At 64.6% G+C, this 20,063-nt stretch overlaps 1 protein-coding gene across 9 annotated transcripts in view; it reads right to left on the reverse strand.

Annotated features, from left to right (window-relative positions):
* Nucleotides 1–539: 539 nt before the first annotated feature.
* CCDC187 (coiled-coil domain containing 187) overlaps nt 540–20,063 on the reverse strand; it is a 36,685-nt gene continuing 17,161 nt past the window's right edge. For 5 of the 9 annotated variants that reach the window (XM_058693510.1, XM_058693508.1, XM_058693509.1 and 2 more), the window contains 14 exons: nt 17,381–17,445; nt 16,856–16,969; nt 15,814–15,935; nt 15,588–15,679; nt 12,709–12,794; nt 11,915–12,102; nt 10,849–10,936; nt 9,379–9,525; nt 8,294–8,457; nt 5,890–6,053; nt 5,342–5,475; nt 4,873–4,982; nt 4,255–4,328; nt 540–3,786 (listed from right to left, as the gene is read on the reverse strand). In XM_058693510.1, the coding sequence (XP_058549493.1) occupies nt 2,039–3,786; nt 4,255–4,328; nt 4,873–4,982; nt 5,342–5,475; nt 5,890–6,053; nt 8,294–8,457; nt 9,379–9,525; nt 10,849–10,936; nt 11,915–12,102; nt 12,709–12,794; nt 15,588–15,679; nt 15,814–15,935; nt 16,856–16,969; nt 17,381–17,445 (3,296 nt within the window). In that variant the 3' untranslated portion in view covers nt 540–2,038. The remainder of the gene's footprint in view (nt 3,787–4,254; nt 4,329–4,872; nt 4,983–5,341; nt 5,476–5,889; nt 6,054–8,293; nt 8,458–9,378; nt 9,526–10,848; nt 10,937–11,914; nt 12,103–12,708; nt 12,795–15,587; nt 15,680–15,813; nt 15,936–16,855; nt 16,970–17,380; nt 17,446–20,063) is intronic. The other 4 variants (XM_058693503.1, XM_058693504.1, XM_058693507.1 and 1 more) reach the window with 4 other exon arrangements.

Here is a 20,063-nt window from a genome sequence, read left to right on the forward strand (position 1 = left end):
AGAGAGAGAGAATCGGAAGCGGGCTCCAGGCTCCGAGCCGTCAGCACAGAGCCCGACGCGGGGCTCGAACCCACAGACCTCGAGACCGTGACCTGAGCCGAAGTCGGACGCTCCACCGACTGAGCCACCCAGGCGCCCCAGAAATAACCACTTTCTATGAAGGATAATGGCCCTTCTGGAGACCAAGATTTATCGGCCCCAGAGGTTAGCAGGGATTGGAGCCGAGGCGAGCACAGAGAGGCTGTGAAGGCAGCAGTGTGGTGTGTACGTTTTGCCTGTCATTAGACGGACCCCGGAGCCCACGCCCCTCACTCGCCGTGTCAGCTGAGACGGAGGGCTTCTGACACCCTCCACGGCGCCGACCTGAAACATGGAGCTCATTTTGTAGCGTGGCCTCCCTTGGGCCCCTCTGTCGTGGGCGAGGGGCCACCGGTGCAGGTGGCCCCCAGACAGGTCATTTGGGAGGCCCGTGGCCCCGCCAGGAGCACAGCCACCCCCCACGGCGACCAGAAAGGGGGCGACGGGGTTTGAGGCAAATCTGCAGGGTTTTGAGGTGGGAGATTTATTACCATGCCAAACGTGTGTGTGTAAAATACATAATCCCTCTCGCACGGCCTCGTAAATCCAAAAGGGTCAGCAATAAATAGAAAAAAAATAAAAAATTACAGACTGATTTGTTCAGAAAACTAGAAGCAAATCAATAGGAAAGCTGTAGCTCAGAACTTGTTTTGAAATCGCATACGCACAGCAAGAGCACATTGCCCTCCACCCAAGCCCGTCCCGGGGTTCCCTGGTGGACGTGGGGGACCCAGTGCGAAATCAGCATGAACTGTCTCAGCTGGTGCCTCCCTGAGCCGTGAAACCGGACGAGTGAGCCTGTGACAAAAGTCCGTCTGGCGAGCAGCTGGCCTGGATACAGGAGGCTGCCCTGAAGCGGGGGCCTGGTGGAGGGCTGCCTGGAGGCGGCCGCCGCTCCCGGGCTGGAAGGTGGAGGGCACAGGCAGAACTCTGGGCTCCGCCACGCCCCCCAGCTAACCGCAAGTGCACGGAAGTCACCAGCTCCCCAGAGGTCCATAAATGTCATCTCCAAAGGAGTCGCTGGCTCCCCAGGGGTCCATAAGTGTCATCTCCAAAGGAGTTCCTCTGTTGAGGCCGGGGAAGTCCGTGCCCTGGAGGGGAGGAGCCAAGCCCTAGAGGGATCGCACCCGCCGACACCTCTGCAAACTGCTCCCTGCTCCGAGGCCGCCCTGCATCCCGAGGGCTCATTCAATGGGGGACAGCCACCAGGGAACGGACTCTGGCCTCTCCCGGAGTCCTGAGTCCTCAAGGAGCCCTTGGCCCGCCTCCCGCCAGAGGGCAGGCCTGGGGCGTGGCTGGTCACCTCTGGCCCTTGAGTTGACAGATCTGTGATGTCCACAGCAGGGTCGGCCCACGTGCATGCCCTTGGCCTTCAGAAGCCGCCAAGCTGGGGTGTGAGTCCGTGCGGACGTGACCCCCCAGCCCGTCTCCACCGCCCCTTGCCCCCCTGTCCCCCCAGAGCGGCTCTCTCTCTCTTCGCCCCGCCTTTGCCGATGGCTCTGCCTCCCGGCATGTGGTCTCCAGTTCGTCCTTGGGGACCGCTCCCCTCTGGACCGTTCTCTGTCAATCCATGACCTCCACACCTTTCCTCGACCGGCCAGCCTCTGGACACGCCCGCACAACCTTTTACCTTCCTGCCTCTTAAAGTCTTTGGATCAGGGGCCCTTCCATGCACCTGACGGACGCAGCGGCCCCAACGTCCCGGAGAACACAGAGCTCACCGCGCTCCCCGCCATGTCCCCGCCCAGGCCCCCGCCCAGCACCAGACGACTACTTGGGGGCCAGCCGCAGGCAGGCTGTTCTGAATGGGGGCTCTGCCCTCGGTGGCCCAGGCTCCCCGGAGCATCCCACACACCACGCACACGCATGCGTAATGGCACCCCATGTCACCGTGGGCCCCGTCTTCCCGAGGCCCCGCAGCGGCCGCTGGGCCAGCCTGCGGGACACGGCAGCTCTTCCGTCAGGGGGCCGCGGGCTGGGCCGGCTCCAAGAGCACCGCCAGCGTGTCGCACAGGATCCTCCTGCTAAGCTGGCTGGAGACCAAATCTACCACCTTGGCTCCCTCCGTGCCCGGCGGGTCAGCGCAGGGGCCCGCACCCAGAGCAGGAGCTGGGTCGCCCTGCCCAGGGCTGCCAGCGGCTGACAGCATTGGCGGACCCTCCCCGGCCATAAAGGCCACGCTGGACAGGGTCGGGGGCCGCACCGGCAGCCTTGGGAGCCCTCCCGGGGCGTCTCCTGCCCTGCCCCCAGAGGGGCACCCTGGCCAGCCGGCTGGGTCAGACCACTGGCTGCCCACAGCCTGATCCCTGGAAACCGAACTTGACTCACCCAATTCGTCCCCAAGGCTTCCGCCCTGTCGGCCTGCCCCCAGGCAGAGCCCCGACTCCTGGGGCCCTGGGGATGGTGCCTCGGGTGTGTCCTCCTCAGACAAGGAGGGCAACTCCCCAGTTTTGATGGAGGCATCCTCCCCCGGGGGGCCCAGCAAGCTCCCAGGAGACATAACATCCTCAGGTGGGGAAGGGAAGTCTCCTGAGTCGGGGCTGGTCGTGTTGGCCAGATCCTCTGCTGGGAAGGTGGGAGGCAGAGGAGGGAGGCGGGCATCCCTGTGAGCGGAGGACAGGTCGGCACTGCCATAGGACAGCACCTCGTCAACGGGCGACAGGATCTCAGGCAAGGCCCTGCTGGACGGCGTGGGGCAGGCTTCCTCGGGGGCAGGGGAGTCTCCACTGGCCCTACATCTGGGTGCCCAGCCCTGGGGTGTCAGGGCCACCAGACCGCCAGGGTCCCCAGGAGGAGCCCGCGGGGTCACGGGGACCTCAGGCTCAGACCAGGACTGTCGTGGCATCCTGTCGCTGGGCAGACTCAGGGCAGCGTCCCAGGGCCCCTCTGGGCAGGCAGCCGAGGCCTGCAGAGGCCTGGTCTCTCCTCTGCCAAAACCCACCCCTTCGGATGCCAAGGACCCCGAGGGAGAGGAAAGGGACAGGTCCAAGTCACTGGAGGACGAGGGCGTGGACGGGAGGGCATGCAGGCAGCCTCGGGGGACGTCTGTTGGGCCCTCTTCCATAGTGAGTCCATGGATGAGGCTCCCAGTGCTTCCAGATGCTTCCTGCCCCTCCCCAGGGCCCAAGGAAGCAAGTGCAGAGCCGGGCGCCCCGCCATTTTCCAGGTGGGACGAGCCTCCTGTAGACAAGGAGGGCCCTGAGCCAGGCTTCAGAAGGTTCTCCTCGTCCCAGACCTCGCTGGACGCCTCTGACAGCTCTGACCCTGACCTCGGAGAGGGGGCGTCCGGGGAAGGCAGCGGCCAGCCCTCCTGCAGGACGCCCCCCGGCTCCGTGGAGGGGCCGCCCAGGGGCCCGGCCCCACCGCCCTCTGGCCTCTCCCGGGCCACCTGCCCCCCGCCCCGGTGGAGCCCCCAGGAGTCTTGAGGAGAGAGCTCCCCAGAACAGCCGGGGTCCGTGTCTGGGACGTCCCCACCCCCCCAGTCTGACACGGAGACGGGGCTCTCAGAGAGCTGAACCAGGACGGCAGCTGCTCTCTGAAACTCCTGGAGAGAGCAGCAGGACACCCCACTCAGGGAGGAGGAGGCAGGGGACCCCGCCCGAGACCCCAAGCGGCTCCGGGGAGCAGCCTCGGATTCCGGGCCCGGGTCCGAGGGGGCCCTGAGCAGCGGCAGGGGTCTGCCCTCAGGCCGGCTGGGTGGTACAGGAGCTGCGGAGAGGGGGGAGTTGGGGGTGAGGCCCCCAGCCCTCGCCCCCTGCCACCCCTGCGGCCCACACCCCACAGCCCCTAAGCCAGCGGATCGGGACCAGAAGGGCCCAGGTGGAGGCGGAAGAAAGGTCCACAGCCCCAGCGTGGTCCGCGGAGCCCCCCCCCCCCCCCCCCCGCAGGCTCCACACCCACCCGCCAGCACAAGTAAGGGCGCCGCGTCTGGGGGGACATCTCCGCGCCTTGGGGGCCCCGCCTCAGAACTGCAACCGTCCTGTGTTTATTGGGGCACGATGGCTCCAGACAGGGGCCCTCCCTACAGTCCTCCGCTTGGACGGCAGATGGGTATGGTGAGTGGGCGGGGCTCCCCTGCAGGGCTTTGGGGGAAGGGTGGCTCTGGCCGAGGAGGAGCTGGTGGCAGAGGACCCGCGGGTGGGGGTTCCGTGGTCCTGGTGCACGGCAGGGCCTCACCTGGAGCAGCGGTCAGCTGGGCGGCTCCCGGTGGAGAGAAGGGGCTGCAGGGGTCCTGCCCGCAGCTCTCAGTCCTGCAAACACGTTTGTGTGGATGTCCCAGGGGGCGCCCAGGAGAGGGCCCCATCCCCGGGCCTTGTCCCCAGGGCTCAGGGCCTCCACGGGGCCTTCAACTCCCCCGTAAGCTTGACACCCGTGCCCACCAGGTATCTGCCCCGACAGGAGGTGACGGTCAGAGTGCAGGGCTCCCCGGGTAGGGGCAGGGGGCCCCGTGTTTAGGAGGTTCTGGCCTCAGTCCCCACTGGGTCAGGTCTCTGGGGGGGGCGTTGCTTTCTGAGAGGCTCAGAGGCACGCGTTCCCTGGAAGGGCCCCTCCTGCTGCCCCCAGCACGGGATCGTGGGCCAACTCCCCAGGTGACATCTTTGCTTCCACAGAGGGGGTCAGACTCAGGAGGGCATGGGGTGGGTTGAGGGGGCACAGAGGACCCGGTTCAGGACGAGGAGCACCCGGACAGAGTGAGCTGTCCTCTTCCAACGAGAGGACGGGCGTCTCCGTGCCCCAGGACCCCACCCCCTGCCTGCGGGTCCCTGGGCTCAGGCAACCCTCCAGACCACATACCTCTGTTCCCCCGGCCACCAGCCTTCTATTCTGTGGGGCTCCTCCATGGGGCTGCCGGCAAAATCCAGCCCCAGCTCTGACCCTGCTCGGCCGACGCGGCCTTCAACCACCTGTGGGAGAAAGACCACAGCCAGGATGTGGCCACTGCCACGAGGCCATCAGTCCGTGCCCCTTAGCCGTGGGTAAAGCCCTGTGCTCCCATGGAGTTACCACCGTAAGGAACAAAGACCATCCCCTTAAAGATCACCGAGGAGACCCCCCCTTACCAGGTACCCCTCCTCCCAGCAGGCACCAAAGGCCCCTCAACAGAGGAATCCAGATGAGAAGGGCCAAAGAGGCCCCATCCCCTCAACACCATCATCTGGTGGACAGGGCGGCCCCTACCCAAAGCCACACGGTAGAGTCCGACCAAGCCACAGCCAGGCCCCCACTCTGCCTGCAGCCAGGGCAGGACCTAGCCTCAACTCACACTGGCTTCCAGGGGGCTGCAGGGACCCCCTCCACCCGGGGAGTTCGGGCCCTGGAGCTTCTGTGCACGGCTGTCTGTCAGAGGCCGGGTCTTCTCCTCTGCTGACGTGGGGCTGAGGTTGGTCTGGGGGTCTCCTGTGAGGCAAAGGGACTGTCAGCATTGATGGGCACAGAACGGAGGACGCGGGGGCACAGCGTCCAGGAATTATGAAGTCCTGTGAGAAAATCAGCCCTGGGAAGGGTGCACACCCCCTGAACTGGCCCCTCTTCACACGGAGGAGGAGACGGAGGGAAGGGAGGACAGCCTCCACGCCCGCCCAGCCCCCGCTGCCCGGAAACGTCGGTCGAGGTGCACGCAGGTGGCCCTCCCGCAAACGGGCCCGCCGTGCGCCCAGACACGGAGAGGGAGGCTACACGGCGCGTGTGAGGTGCGCCAGGACGCAGGTCTGTCTGACCTCAAGCCCGATGCTGCCCCCAGTTGCCAGGGCCAACCGACCGAATGACCGTCTGTCCTCGGCTGCCACCGCGGCCACCGCGGTGCCCGGTTACCTTGGCCCACGGGGCTGTGGCTCTCCTCCAGCCGGCGCCCTGTGTCGGGCCAGCTGCCGGCCACAGGAGTGTCCTCTCCCCACGCGGGCCTTGGAGGCGGCCGGTGACTCTCCGCAGCTGAGGTTGCCTGGGGGGGCGTCCCATCCGCCTGCTTGCTGAGAAGGCTGTAAGGCAGGGCGGGGCTGGGACTGCCTACCCGGGCGATGCCCTCCCGGGGGACAAGCCCCGACCACAACATTCCGCAAATGGGACAACACGCGTCACATCCGGGGGACGGCTGTGGTCGGTGGCCGAGCGGTCACCACACGGGTGCAGGAAAACAGGTCCTGGGCCCCTCCCCTCCCAGGCAGCTTCCCAAGCAGACGGGTCCCTGCTGGGGGCTCGCCAGGTGCAGGCACAGTGATGGGCCGGAGGCGTCCGCCTGTCCCTGTTCCCCAGCACAGGGCGCTCTGGCAGGAGTTCTCCGTGGGGACAAACCACCGGGCCCACCTGAGCTCCGGGAGGCCACATGCCCAGACCTGCTGCCGTGCTCTGAGCACACCGATGGGCATCAGGAAACCACCCCCCGTCCCAGCCTCAAGGAGGCAGCCGGGGGGCAAGGTTGCCAGGTCTCCTGACCCCTGGACAATGCAGGCAGAGGGGCCAGCTGGGACACCGGCCACTCTTTAGGGTGTGGCTTGACTTGTTTCTGTTCCCTTCGGATGCTACAACTCCCCCAGGGGGCCCTGGGCACCTGCCGCTGGGTTCACACCCACGTCAGGGGCGTGAAGGGGGAGTGGGGTCAAAGGGCTTTCCTCGGTGCCTGGAATCTGGGGCCTTTGCAGATGGAGACAAGGACGCAGGGGCTGGAGCTCTGGCCTCTCTGGGGCAAGGCCTGGGAGGCACCTGTCCCCATGAGTGTGTCCCAGATGCAGGCCCCTGCCTGGCCCCAGGAGCAAGGACCCTGAGGACACAGCAAGGGGTGTGCGCCCAAGCCCATCACCCGCGTCCCAGAGCTGCCTCAGGAACAGGCTAAATCAAACTGGAATGGCAGCCCCTGGAGCCCTTTCAAAGGCTTGTCACCCCTCTCCCCACCCCTCCCACCCCCCCCCACCCCCACCCCCCCCCCCGTCTCAGGCCAGGAGCCCTGTGGGCTGAGTGCAGGGGGGTGGCTCCACAGGCAGAGCTCAAGGATGCACCTGGGCCCTGACCCACTCGCAGCGCTGCTGAGCTCCCCTGGATGGAGGGAGGACACCTAGTTCTCTGCATAGCACGGCCCCAGCAAAAACTCAGAGTCTCTCTCACAGTGACGGAGGTGGCGGTTAGAAGCCATCTGATATTTTCCCAACGTGTACACAGCCTTTCTGGTCCCCAACTTCCCAGCGATGACAACGCATCGCTGCTGGGATGAGGACAGCAAAGGAGGCCTCGCCCTGCGGGAGGACGGACGGCGGCCTGCACCCCCCCTTCCCTGCCCCACCCCCGCCTGTGCTAAGCCTGTGCTAACGGCCCTGCCCACCCAGCCTCAGGAACCAGCTCCTGGGCACCAAGAGGGTACAGTCGGCCCGGAGCGTCCTCAGAGATCCGGCAGTCGATGGTAACTTGAAGGCTGCGTGGGCCCGTGCTGAGATGTGAGAAGCACGCTGTCAGGGCAGCCAAGTGGGGCTCGTGACCCCGGCAGCCGAGGGGGCGCTGACCCCCTTCCACGGAGGAGGTGTGCAAAGGTCCCCCCCCCCCCCCCCCCCCCGCAGGCAGGAAGGCCACTGGAGGCGCTGGTGCCCCCCGCAGGCAGACAGGGGTCCCTGCAAAGGCCGCTCCCGGTGGGGAGGGGCGGGCCCTTTCTGGGGCGGTGGGGGCTGCCTCCTGCACCGTCGCCCCCTCACCCCCCAGGCTGCTGTCATTAGACCCTGGCCGTGGGCAGCCAGCCCTGGGGCCGTTGTAATTAAGACAGAGGGGAGGCGGCGTTCCCAGCGCAGGGACGCGGGGACGCTCTTGATGGCTGAGGCAGCTGGCTCTCCCCCACAGCGAGGCTCCCGGTCAGGTGGCACCGCTCACCGGCCTCCCCCTCCGCCCTCACGGTGACTCAGCCTGGGCAGGGCCCCTCTAGTGTGCGGGGAGAGGCCCTTCTGCTGCAAAACGAGCCCAGCGGCCACGTGGCCGGGCCCGTGAGAGAAGGCCCGGCCGCCACAGCTGGCAGAAAGGCCCCACGCCAGCCTCGGAGGGGCTCCTGGCCGCCACGTGGCCACCGGGTGCCGCCCGCTGCCCTGGAGCAAGGCCGGTCTACTCGCTTCGTCTCGGGGATGGTGGCAGCCCCGTCCCCACTTAACAGATGACGAACTGGGCTCAGAGAGGGGAGGACACCCCAGCCAGCAGCACAGGAAAGGTTTTTAATGGTAAGCACCGGGGCCGCCCGGGGACAACTCACTGTTGGACTCGTGGGGTCTCAGGGCTTGTCCGGGGGCAGTGGCTGGCGGGGCTGGCGGGCCCGGGCGGTGACAAGGGGCGCGAGGAGCCCTGTGCAGGGCCCTTCAGCTGCACACTTGTCTCAGACCCCTCCGTCTGAGTGGTCTTGACCTCAAGGACGGAACTCTATGAGAAACAGCACGAGGGAGCTGGCACGGACACGTGTGGGTCACCGCCCCTCAGGGGAAGTGGGTGGCAGGCTTCACGTACAGCACGGCGGCCAGTGTGCCCCCACAGGTCGGCCTTCACCAGCTGAAGCAGGTGGTCCTAGCCTCGCAGGAGCCCTGCATGCCATGCTAACGGCCCCGAGGCAGGGCAGCGGCCCCGAGGCAGGGCAGACACAGGCCCAGAGCTGGAGAGTCCTTGCCGCAGGCTGCCCGGGTCACCGAGCTCACGTCCAAGGCCATGCTCTGGCAGCAGGCAGCCCTGGGTCACCTCCCCTGCGGGCCGGCCTGGGGCAGGGAGGACACCGCTCTACTGCCCACCCCCCCCACCCCCGCAGGGTGACTGTTAACCCAGAGAACCCAGTTCATCCCGTCCTCATCCAACCAGGCAAGGCCACAGCATCCGCAGCTCAACAGAGCTTGGGCTGGGAACAGCTGCCCTGCTCTGTGTCCCCACAGCCCCCTCCGTGCCACAGGTGGTGGGGACGGGGAGCTGGAGCAAGGACACCCCTGCTGCTCGGGGTCCCCCAAGGGGCTGCTCCCCCTAGGAGCCCAGGCCACCTCCGCTTCTTGCCTCAGCCCTGTCCCCCAGTGAGTACAGCCCTGGCCCCATCCCAGCTCTAGCCTGACCTCCCTCCTTCCCACTGGGCTTCCCACCCGCACCTCTGGGCCTGGAGCACCTTCCACTGTGGGGGCTCCTCCTCCAGAGCCCAGCCTGGCCACTGTGTCCAGGAAACCGCCTTGGGGGCCCCTCCTGCCTTCCCTTTGCACTCCTCCTCGGCCCCTCCCCTCCCTGGGTCACAAGCGTATTTACGAGGGACAGTGCCACAGAACAGCCAGGTGCCAAGCGTTTCCTGGCCTCCAGCCCAGTGAGAGTGCCCACCTGAGGCAGCCTGGTCCGGGCCTGAAGCTCCCGCCGCAGGTGCACCATGGATCTCTGCAGGGAGACGATGTCCTTTTCATGCTGCAGGAGAAGTTTCCTCTCTTGGCGTGAAAACAGGTGAATGTCCCGCAGGTATCGGATTTCTCTCTGAGCCGCCAGGGAAGATGTCAGCAAACCCCAAGCCCGCACCCAGGCACACGTTGAAGAGACGTGCACGCGTGAGCCAAGGGATAAAGGGTGTCTGGGGGTGGGGGCAGCCCAGCTCCGACGGGGCCTTCCCTGGGCCCCTCCACACGCCCCGCCCTTCTCGTCCTGCTCGGCTTAATGGCCCCCGGGAGGCTTGGCAGGAAGCAGGAGGGAAGGCAGGGTGTCGTACCCTGGGTCGGCCAACCGAGACTGGCACAGGCCGGCTGCCCTTCGGCCCTCCCCCACTCGGCCCTCCCTCTCTCCAGGTTCCGGGCACTGCCCCCACCCAAAGGGAACTTGTCCCTTCGTTCAACCGTCCCCATCTGTCCTCTGGTCCCTGCTTTGTCTCTGATGGCACATCCCTCAGCAGAGCCACCTTGCCTGGAGCACCTGCTGGGGTCTTTGCACGCCCACTTTGGGGGGTGGAGGCCTTCCTAGGTCAAAGAGGAAACTAAGCCTCGGCAGCGCTGTCCTGCTCAAGCCCCGGTGGCCAGGGGCCCAGACCCCAGCCTCCTCCACAGTGGCTCTGCCTGCAACACAGAACCTAGCTGCCATTTGATAACTGGACCTCCTTCCAAGTCTTCTTCACAGCTCACTGGTCGGGGTGTGCCCAGCAGATGGTGTCACCTGCACTTTTCTCTCTGGGTCTCCTCCTGTTGCCCCCAGTACCTGCCATGTCCCACATCCGCCACCCCACCTCCCTGGCCTATACAGGCCACCTTGGGCGGAAGTTTTCTGCCAACCCAAAGTCCAGCATCACCCCTCGTTCCCCTCTGAGGGTCCCCGAGTGAGACAAGCCCCCTACACTGAGCCCCGGTTTCTTCATCTGCATAAAGGGCGGCGGTTAACATTAGTCCCCACCACACAGCATGCTGGGACACTGATGACATCACCAGCACAGCGGCCCCGGTGCCCATTTTCCAGCGAAGGAAACTGGGCTTGAGCCCTCTCTGCAGTGGTACACGCTCACCCTGGACAGTGCTGGCTGCACTAAAGCCCCGCCGGCCCCCCGACAGACACTGCTGTCATTCTCCCGTTCTTGAGGCTCCAAGAGGCCGCAGGACACAGGACTACAGGGCCACACCCCATCCAGGCCACGCCGCCCCCACCCCGGCCACTGGGCGCTCCCCATGCACCACAGGGTCCTGAGCGGCCCTGGAGGGTGGCGAGGGCTGGGGACTGATCAAGGTGTGGTGCAGAAGGCCCACATTCCCAGCCAGGAGGATGGCAGGACCAACTCGGTGCTGGTCACCTGCCCACCGAACGGGGCTGGGTCACCCTTACCTGCTCCTGCTCAAGCTTGCTGAGCGCCTGCTCTTGCCTCGTTGCCAAGGCCGCCAGCATCGTGTCCTTCCCCTCGCCGCCCAGACACCTGAGGGGGGAGGCGGGACTGACTATCCACCTCAGGTTCAGCAAGTGGATGTGAAAACTGGCCGGCCGGGTGGACCTGGGACGCCCCCCTCCCAGTGCCATGCACTAGGGGCAGGCTGGGGGAACCCTGGGCCGGGGGCTCAGTCCAGACTGTCACTCTCCCCACCGGCTCTTCGTGACCACTTTCGGGCCTGACGCATGAAGGAAGGGCAGCGCCTCCCACCCTGGAGCTCTAGCCCACCCAAAGGGTCCCCTGGGGCGGGGCTCGGGGCCCACCATGGGATAGAACCCCCACAGCCTGCCGGGCTCCTAAACTGCCCAAGGAGGGAGAGTGGGAGGTGGCCGGGTGGGGGGAAGCTTATTTGGGATACACTCACTGGAAACCAGTGAGGGAATATCAAGAAGCTTAAACCGTGCTTCCCCTCCCCGACACCCAAGCCCCGCTTCTAGACGGTTCCCTTAAGGGGCGTGTCTCCTCCGTGGTCACCGGCAGGAGGCAGCTGGAGGCCCCCCTCCACAGGCCTAAAGGAGCTGTGTGGTCAGTCGGGGTGGGGCCCCTGCACGTTGCAGCGGCTACGCGGGGGCTCTGAAAGCTTTCCTGACTTGTGAGTGGAAACCCAGGTCACAAGACAGCAGTGGAGTGTTCTCGGAATGCTGTTAAACGGCCCTGTGTATCTCCCGCAACGAGAGCTGGCACGACAGACTGGAAAATACGCAGGGGCTGTCTGGGAGAGGTGGGACTGCGGGTGCTTTAAATGTTTACGTCATTTGTTTCTGGAACTTCACTGCCTTATCTAACTTCCCGCAAACACCCATTACTATCTGCATCGGTTCGGTTTGTTCCCCGTAACGCTGTCAGGACCGGGGCGGGAGCCGAGACCGGTGGGAGGCGGAGTCCGGTCGGGGGCGGGGCCCGAGTGGCAGGCGGGGCGGCTCGGGGGCGGGGTCGGAACGGGGGCGGGGCCGCGCACGCGCTCACTCTCGCTGATGCTCCAGCCAGGCCAGCTCGGCGCACATCTTCTCCTCCAGCACTTTCTCGCGCAGGCGCAGCATCGCAGCTTGGTGCTGCGCGCGCAGCTCCTCCTCCCGCAGGCTCACGTCAAGCATCTGCAGCGTGAAGCGGCCGAGGGCTCCGGGGTTCGCGCTCCAGGACCCCGCCGGGCTCCCCTGGGGCGGGGCAGACCGACCGGGCCGCTCCGGGACCAGCTTCGCTGGGTGGGAGGGGTGCCCAGCCTTGGGGAGGAGGCCGGCGCCTCCAGGAAGCCCTCCCAGACTGTCTGCTCCACTCATCCCGAGTTGTGTGCCTCCTTTCCTGGGGCGGGGTACCCCCCTCCCGACTGCGGGCTCCCGAGGGCAGGGAGGGGTCCTCATCATCTTGGTCTTTTGCCTTGATTCAGTCTGGGCACGTATTTGTGCCCAAGAGGGTTGAGGAAAGACTGGGCCACCTGCCCTGAAATGTGCAACCTGAAAGGTGGGGGCCAGCCTTGCCTGAAGCACTTTGCTGAAATGCCTGCTCTCACCTACCACCCCAGGCATGAGGAAGGGGCTTGGGCAGATGTCAGTTGGAAGGGTGGGCGATGCCCATGGCAGGGAGCGCCTCCCCCCACCCCCATCCCAGCCCAGGATCTGCAGCAGAGATCCTCTGAGTGCAGGCTCTAGGAAAGGTGGTCCTCAGCACCCGATGGCTCCAGGCAGCTGAGGGAGGATTTGGGTCTAAGAGCTAATGCCAGTACCTCCCCTGAACCTGCCTCCCCAGAGTACCTCTCCCTGTACCTGGTGGGTGGGGTTGTCCTGAGGGTAGAGCCTGGCCAGGGGCAGCTGGGAGGGGGCTTGGTCTGGCCTCTCTTCCTGCCTGGGCTCTGAGGACAGAAAGCAGTCTGCGGTTGGGCCCTGTAGGGGTTCTGGACAGCCTGCTGGGTCAGGTAAGGGTTCCAGTGGCCTTTTCTACAGGAGGGCCTCTCAAAGGTAGGATATCTGGGGTAGTGTACCCCCCCCCCCCACATACACACAGCTTCACATCAGATCTTCACAAGGCCGCACCAGGAGGATTTAACCACCTCTTTAGTCCCGGTGTGAAGTTGTGTGTGAACCCACTGATCCTACAAAGGACCAGACCCAAGGGAGAGGAGCCTCAGGAATGACTTGGTCCCACGGCTTCACTTCCGAGACCGAGGCCCAGAGCCAGAGCGTGACCCCTTGAGGTCCGGCATCCAGCAGGTGGGGAGGCAGCAGATTCCGGGCTTAAGCAGCTCTTTTGGCATGGGCTGCTACTAGCTGTCCTTCTGCGCTGGGTGGATGGAAAAGGACTCTATAGTTTTAGAAAGTTAATTTGAGGACTTGTGCTTCCCACCGAGAGAGTAAAAGGGATCGGATCGTGGATTTACTGTCCCGCTAAAAATGACTTTAAAAAGCAACAAAATAGGGGCGCCTGGGTGGCTCAGTCGGTGAAACGTCTGACTTCGGCTCAGGTCGTGACCTCACGGTTTGTGAGTTCGAGCCCAACGTCAGGCTCTGTGCTGACAGCTCAGAGCCTGGAGCCTGCTTTGGACTCTGTGTCTCCTTCTCTCTCTGCTCCTCCCCCACTCATGCTCTGTCTGTCTCTCTCTCAAAAATAAACAGTAAAAAAAGCAACAAAATAAAAAAATTACTTATGTATATGCAGGTACACATATATGAACATTCCCAATACGTATATGAGAAAACAATTCTCCAGACCCTGGACATCAGGCCATATAGCACGGTGATCCCTGAGAGACAGAAAACAAATTAGGTGAGACCCCTGATTGTCACAGCTGACTGCCTTGAGAGTGTTTCTAGGCTCCACCGCAAGAAGGGGAAACTGAGGCAGAGCCTGTCAGACCCCCAGAGGAGACAAGATGGAGCTGGGAGTCTGGAGAGACCGAAGCATGTAAAGCTCATGGCAAAAGGACCAGGGAGAAGAGAGCTGCGCTGAGAGAACCTGGAGATTTGGAGTGCCCCCCACTTCAGCCTTCAGTGGGAACTGGCTGGTGAAAGCATGTGAGGAAGCTCCCCACGCTGGGGAGAGAAGCATCGGGAAGGATCAGAGCCTGGGGGCCATGCCTGTCTCTGCCAGGCGGGCTGGAAAACCTCACGCTCCACGGGTCTCAGGGCAGAGCGCACAGAAGGTCCTGCCTCCGTCCCAGGGGGACACCTGCTTCAAACCCACCTAACAAATTAGGAAAGCAACACCCGGGAGGCTCCAGCTGCATCCAAGTAACTGTGTTCCAGAACAAAGCTCACAACTGTGCGTGCAGCCCCCCGGCAAGGTAAAAGTCAAAATGTTCAGCAGGCACGGGAAGAAGAGCCACGACCTATCACGAGAACAGTCAGTAGAAACTGACCCAGGCAGTAGAATTAGCCAGAGAAGGCCTTTAAAAGCTGTTATAACTGGGGGTGTCTGGGTGGCTCAGTCAGTTAAGCATCCGACTTCGGCTCGGGTCACGATCTCACAGTCCGTGAGTTGGAGCCCCGCGTCGGGCTCTGTGCTGACAGCTCGGAGCCTGGAGCCTGTTTCGGATTCTGTGTCTCCCTCTCTCTCTCTCTGCCCCTCCCCTGCTTGTGCTTTGTCTCTTTCTATCAAAAACAAACATTAAAAAAAATTTTTAAAGCTTTTGTGACTGTGTTCTATATATTTAAAAAGTTGGGTAGAATCAGGGATGATATAAAAAAGTGTCCAAGTGGAAGTTTTAGAAATGAAAGCCCAAATACCTGAGAAGGAAAAGACACCGGATGGGATTAATGACAGATCAGTGGCCACAGAAGAAAAGAGCAATGAACTTGAAGGCACGGCAGTTGGAGCTCTCCACAAGGAAACACAGAAGAAAAAGAGAATCAAACAGAATAGAGCCTCGCGAGCACGGGGCTTCAGGTGTCCTGACGTCCCTGCCAGCGGAGGCTTGTTGGCCAGGAGACAGACGACACCGTGGCTGAACATTCCCAAGCACGAGGCAAACGATAAACCCTCGGGTGCCCGGATCGCAACGCACCCCAAGCACGAGAGCCTTTTAAAGAGAAACCGAACGCAACCTTATCATATCAAGTAGCCGCAAGGCAGTAACAAGGAGAAAGCCAGAAAGGCAGCCCGAGGAAAGGGACAGCGTGCGCGGGAGAAGAGCGACGCTGACCGCAGGCTTGCGGTGCGAAACAACGCGGCCAGAAGGCGGGGCGCCACTGCCAGCCGGAGGGAGACACGGTCCACCTGGGCTACACTCCGCAAAGAGTATTTCAGAAACACCGATGCGATGAGTTTGTCCTTAGACATACAAAAGCTAAAAGAAGATGTCGCCACCGCCCCCCCCCCCCCCCCCGTCCGGAAGCGTTAAGGGAGGTCCTCCGGGCAGAAGGACGGCGCGACGCCGGGGCAGGAATCCTGTCTACGCAAAGCAAGAGCGAGCACCGGGAACGGGTGTGCACAGACTGGTTAAGAGCTGACCGAGCATCGACAGCACGGTCATAACGAACTACGGTGGAGTTCAGGAAAGATCTGGGTGAGGTGCACAGGGCACCGGGACGGTCTGCTGTCACTGAGGGCTGGGCCGTACGTACGAGCCCTCGCCCGTCGCCGTCCGGGGCCCTCTGCCCACTGCTGCCGGCCGGGCACTCGCCGTGTGTGTGCTTTGGAAGACCCTTACCTGCAGGAGCCGACTTGCCCTCCCGACTCTGCTGTCCTTCCCGGGGGTCCTGGGAGGGCGCGGCCGCGGCTCTGCCCTGGGCTGGGTGCGATCTGGGGAGGGGTGGGGGGAGAGATGCGCCGGAGACACAGCCCCGGCGGCACCAGCCGCAGCGCCCGTCCCAGACGCCCTGCCCGCCCTCTTCTATGCCGGGAGGTGGCGGCGGCCAGCCTCCCCCGGGCCCCACCTGGGTCTGGCTGTCACCGTGCTCAGACAAGTCACTGGCTCCAGACCTCCGCACACCCGTGGCTGCTTCCCCTCCGAAGCCGGTTTCCGCCTGGCCTCGGTGGAGCGTTTCCCCATCAGCTGCTGTGAGAACGGGAAGGTGGGGTGTGTGGTGGGGGCCCCAACCTCAGAGGCCTCCACGGGAGGCTCACAGTCCCTCCCTGCCCCCCAGACAGGGCTGGACGTGGCGGGGTGGGGGAGGGTGGCAGGTGCCCAGCAGACACAGAGCAAGGCCGGGGCTGGAGCACCCCAAAGAAGCTGGGGGGTCTCAGATGGCCGGGGGGGTGCTGGCTGCATGAAGGACAGCGGGAGCCAGAGCCCTGATTCTCAGCTGCAGCAGCTGTGGTGCTGGGAAGAAAGAGGGAAGGAGAGGAAGCAGGGGACGGCTGTGTATGTTGCCCACACACACAGGCACATGCGTGTACATGCGTGCTTCCCCGGGCTGGGGCACCCTCCCGGGAATGCCTCCCCAGATGTGCTGTGGGTGAGTCCATCCCAACAGCCCCCGGACCAGAGACACAGAGAAGAGAAAGCCCATCACATCTAAGCGGATCCTGCACATCGGCCGGGGCCATCCCGACCAGTGAACGCAGGGGGGCCAGGCACAGGTGGTTTGGAGACGTGGGTCCCCTTCCCCGCCCGGCCGACCTGCCAGGGCTGTGAGTTTCCGGCACATATCAGCTCACGAGCTCCAACAGGGAGCCCAAGACTCTGGTGCCACCGGGGACACAGGCAGGTGGAAGGCGCGGGCGGTCATCTGTCCCCCCAGCCAGGTGCCCCCAGGTCAGTGGTGGGTCCTGTGAGCATCTGTGTGCAGCCCACTGAGCTGGCCTCTGGCCGCAGCTGCCCCCTCCGCTTCTGGGCACCGGCAGGGCTCACATTTCAGGCGGCACTGTATCTGCACCCTCCCCGCCTCGACCTTCCGTGAAGGCAGGTGGCCCCCACGCAGCCAGAGAGCGAAGCCACCTGGGAAGGGCCGCGCGTGGGGCCTGTCCGTGCCTGACCTGCACCCGGTGCTTGAAGAGCAGCTCGTCCAGGGCCTTCTGTGTCTCCCAGACCTCCTGCTTCGCCCGCTGCCGCAGAAGGGCCAACGCCTGCTTCCGCTTCTGCTGGTCAAGCTGCAGGGAGGGCCGAGCCTCAGGATTCCCGGGGTGGGGGTGGGGGGGAGCAGACTGCTGCCCCCACAGCTCTCCAAAAGCCCTGAGCCCATGAGGGCAGTCAGTGCCATCGTGGGGAATGGGACACTTCTCGGGGGCAGGGCTCGAAAGCCCCCACCCGTGGCCGGGCCTCCCCCCAGCCCGCGGCTTGTTCCCCTTCTCGGCTGAGGCGGTCCTCGTCCTGAGCTGCCTGTCCCCTCCCTCCTTCCCGCGCAGCCTCCCCTGCGGAAGAGCCGTCGCTCACATTCTACAGCTGCCCGCTTTGGGGCCTTCGCTCAGCCTCAGGGGGACAAGGGCTGCTCCCAGCTCACCCCAAACGGGCCTCTAGGGGACACAGCTGCCATCGGCCTGGCAGAATGGGGTGGGACGCACCTTCAGTGACTTGAGAAAGCCCAGGGACTTCTGGGGGATGTTGGCAAGGTGCCCGGAACGCTGACCTGTGGAAGCCACAGAGAAGGGGCAGGTAAGTGGCCGGCAGGGAGACTCCCAGCACGACAGTCCCTTCCCGCGCGTCCGGGGTGGGGCAGGACAGGGCTGCCCATGGCAGGAGGAGGCAGACAGCTCCTGCGTCTCCTCGACGGCCCCAAGGGTTGGCTCGGCCTGACCCTCAGCCGCACTCCCCCGGGGAGCCGTGCCCAAGTCTGCAGAGATGGTGAGTCGGAGCCCAGCAGCAGACCCGGGCTCACCCCGCCTTCCCTGGCGACCTAAAACAAATCGCTAGCCCTTCAGAGCCTCGGTGGGACAAACAGAGGTTCCCACCTCCCTGCTGGAGGGGTGACCTAACACAGGCTGGCCGGATGGCAGCAGTCACCACCGTAACAATGGTCACGGCCGGGCGGGTGCCTGTTAACACAGAGGCACAGGGCCCCAGGCGTCCCTGGGGTTTCTGGGGTTGCTCCAGAGAAGGGGCGTGAAAACCGCGGCCTCCCGGCCTGGATCAGGAAGGCCACAGGGGCTCCTCTTTCCCTTTGTGGCCCCCGAGGGTCTGGCTCGGGCTCTGCGCACAGGTTGGTGCTGCTGGCCCCCCCGAGGGGGCCTCTAGGGGCGACTCCACGGCCGGAGGGGGCCCAGCGCGCTCCCTCCTTGGCCCGCCTCCCGTCTTCCGGGCCTGGTGTTGGTGGAAGGGGGCAGAGGAGGGCGTCCGGTCTGTGGGCGGCTCTGGGAGGACTTCCTCGGTCATCGCTGGCCAGTGTGCTTCAGCTTTCCGGGGTCGGAGCGGCAGAGGCTGTGGGCAGTGGCTGAACCAGCTCCCGGGCGTTTCCACGGCAGTGCCGGGAAACTCGGAAGCCCCAGGGGGAGCAGTTAGGTGTGACCCGTGCTGAGCACACAGCAGCCCTCCCCCTGCCCCCGCCAGCTGGCCTCCGTGGGAAACGAAGGCCCGAATGGGAGAACGGTTCGAAGTGTCTCTTCTGAGCCAAAGTTCCCTCGACAAGGAAAAACCCTCTTTTGCTTCTGTTCTGTGGCCACTGAGAGAAACTGAAGCCAGAGAAGATGCCCAGGACCCCTGAGGCCCCGCCAGCCTGAGCGCCCACCGACCACCCGGGAGGCTCCAAGGCTCAGGGAGGGGTGCTCCTTGTCACCTCCGGCCACACCACGCCAGCACCCCAGACGGTCACCAGGGAGACACGGGCCGCGTGCCCCTGAGCTCCGAACGGTGACCCAGGAGAAAGTGAGCTGTCCCCGACATGGCTGTGTCACGACCATGATTGTAGTCGTCACCATGTTCTCAGGGAGGAGGCTGGGATCGGGGAGTTACCGCCTCGAGCCAGAAGCTGACGGACCCCCCTCCCCCCCACACTGGGTGGAGACACAGTCGCCCGCCACTACGCGCGTTGCTGTCATTTTAGCTTCCGCGAAAGGGAAGTCAGCGTAACACTCTACTCCTCAGTCCCACCGGCCCCATTTCACTGGCCAGACGGCCATGCGTGGCTAATGGCTACCCTACTGGATAGCCCAGAGTGTAGGACGCTTCCCTCCAGCCAGAAGCTTCTGCCGGACAACGTGGTGCTGGCTGGTGGAGTCTTGAAAGTGAGTGCTACTGGGCAGCACTGGTCTAGAGGGGTCTCAAAAGTTCCAGTGGGCAGCGTTGCCCCAGCAGGAAGACCTGGGTTCGAATCCCCCCTCTGCCACAGATCTGGCCCAAGGCCACAGTGCCTCTTTGAGCATCAGGTCCCTCCTCCATAAGCAGGAGTACGGGGACAGGCCCGGCCCCAAGCACGGTGAGACCAGCGAGACCCATGTGTGGTACACGGTGCCCGGTCCGGGGCGATCAGGGCGCTCAGTTCACTCATGCTCTTGGCAAACGCTCCCCGGGCACACGTGCCTGGCGGGCACTGGCTGGGGCGGCAGTGAGTCCTCGCGGCCCGCAGAGCAAGCTACGGCAGGGTGAGCGGCAGGACCTGGCCCAGCCCGCGTGCTATCCGGGAGGCTTCCCGGAGGAGGCGTCAGACACCCGCCCGCACAGGTGCTCACTGCTTGGGTTCAGGGTACCCGAGATCCTGCTCTCGGCCACGCTGGGCAGGAGCAGCTCGGATTTCAAATGACTCTGGGGGGCCTGCCTAGAGTCTCAGGATAAAGAGGCCCCATCAGAGAATTTCAGTCCGCCCACGGACAGGTAGGTCCTGCCCGACGACGGAGAGTGTAAGGAGGGACGCGGGAGGGACAGGGAGGGACAGAGAGCCTGGGGCGGGCCTCCGCTCCACCGCCCGTCCTGCTCCCCCTGCCTCCTGGAGAAGCAGCCTGGAGGCAGAGCCAGGAAGAGTGGGTTTTTCCGGAAGGCCCGGCATCTGGCCCGTTTGGGTTCAGCCCGTGGGAGCTGCCAGATCCCGGGGCTAACACCAGGCCTCAGAGGCTCCAGGAGGGACGCTCATGGAGACGGGCATGGAGCAGGGGACTGGGGACATTTCTCGAGGTGACGGCTCTGCCCCGTCTCTCTCTGGAAGGTGGGGGTGGGACCCCTGGGGTCAGCCCTGGGGACACAGTGGGCTGGCGTGGGGCGCTCTTTAACTAGGCCCAGCCCCTTGCCCGGCTGAGAGGCGCCTGCGGGGAGGGGGCA

The sequence above is a fragment of the Neofelis nebulosa genome, chromosome 12 (genome assembly GCF_028018385.1).
Source record: "Neofelis nebulosa isolate mNeoNeb1 chromosome 12, mNeoNeb1.pri, whole genome shotgun sequence".
NCBI classification, from domain to species: Eukaryota; Metazoa; Chordata; class Mammalia; order Carnivora; family Felidae; genus Neofelis; species Neofelis nebulosa.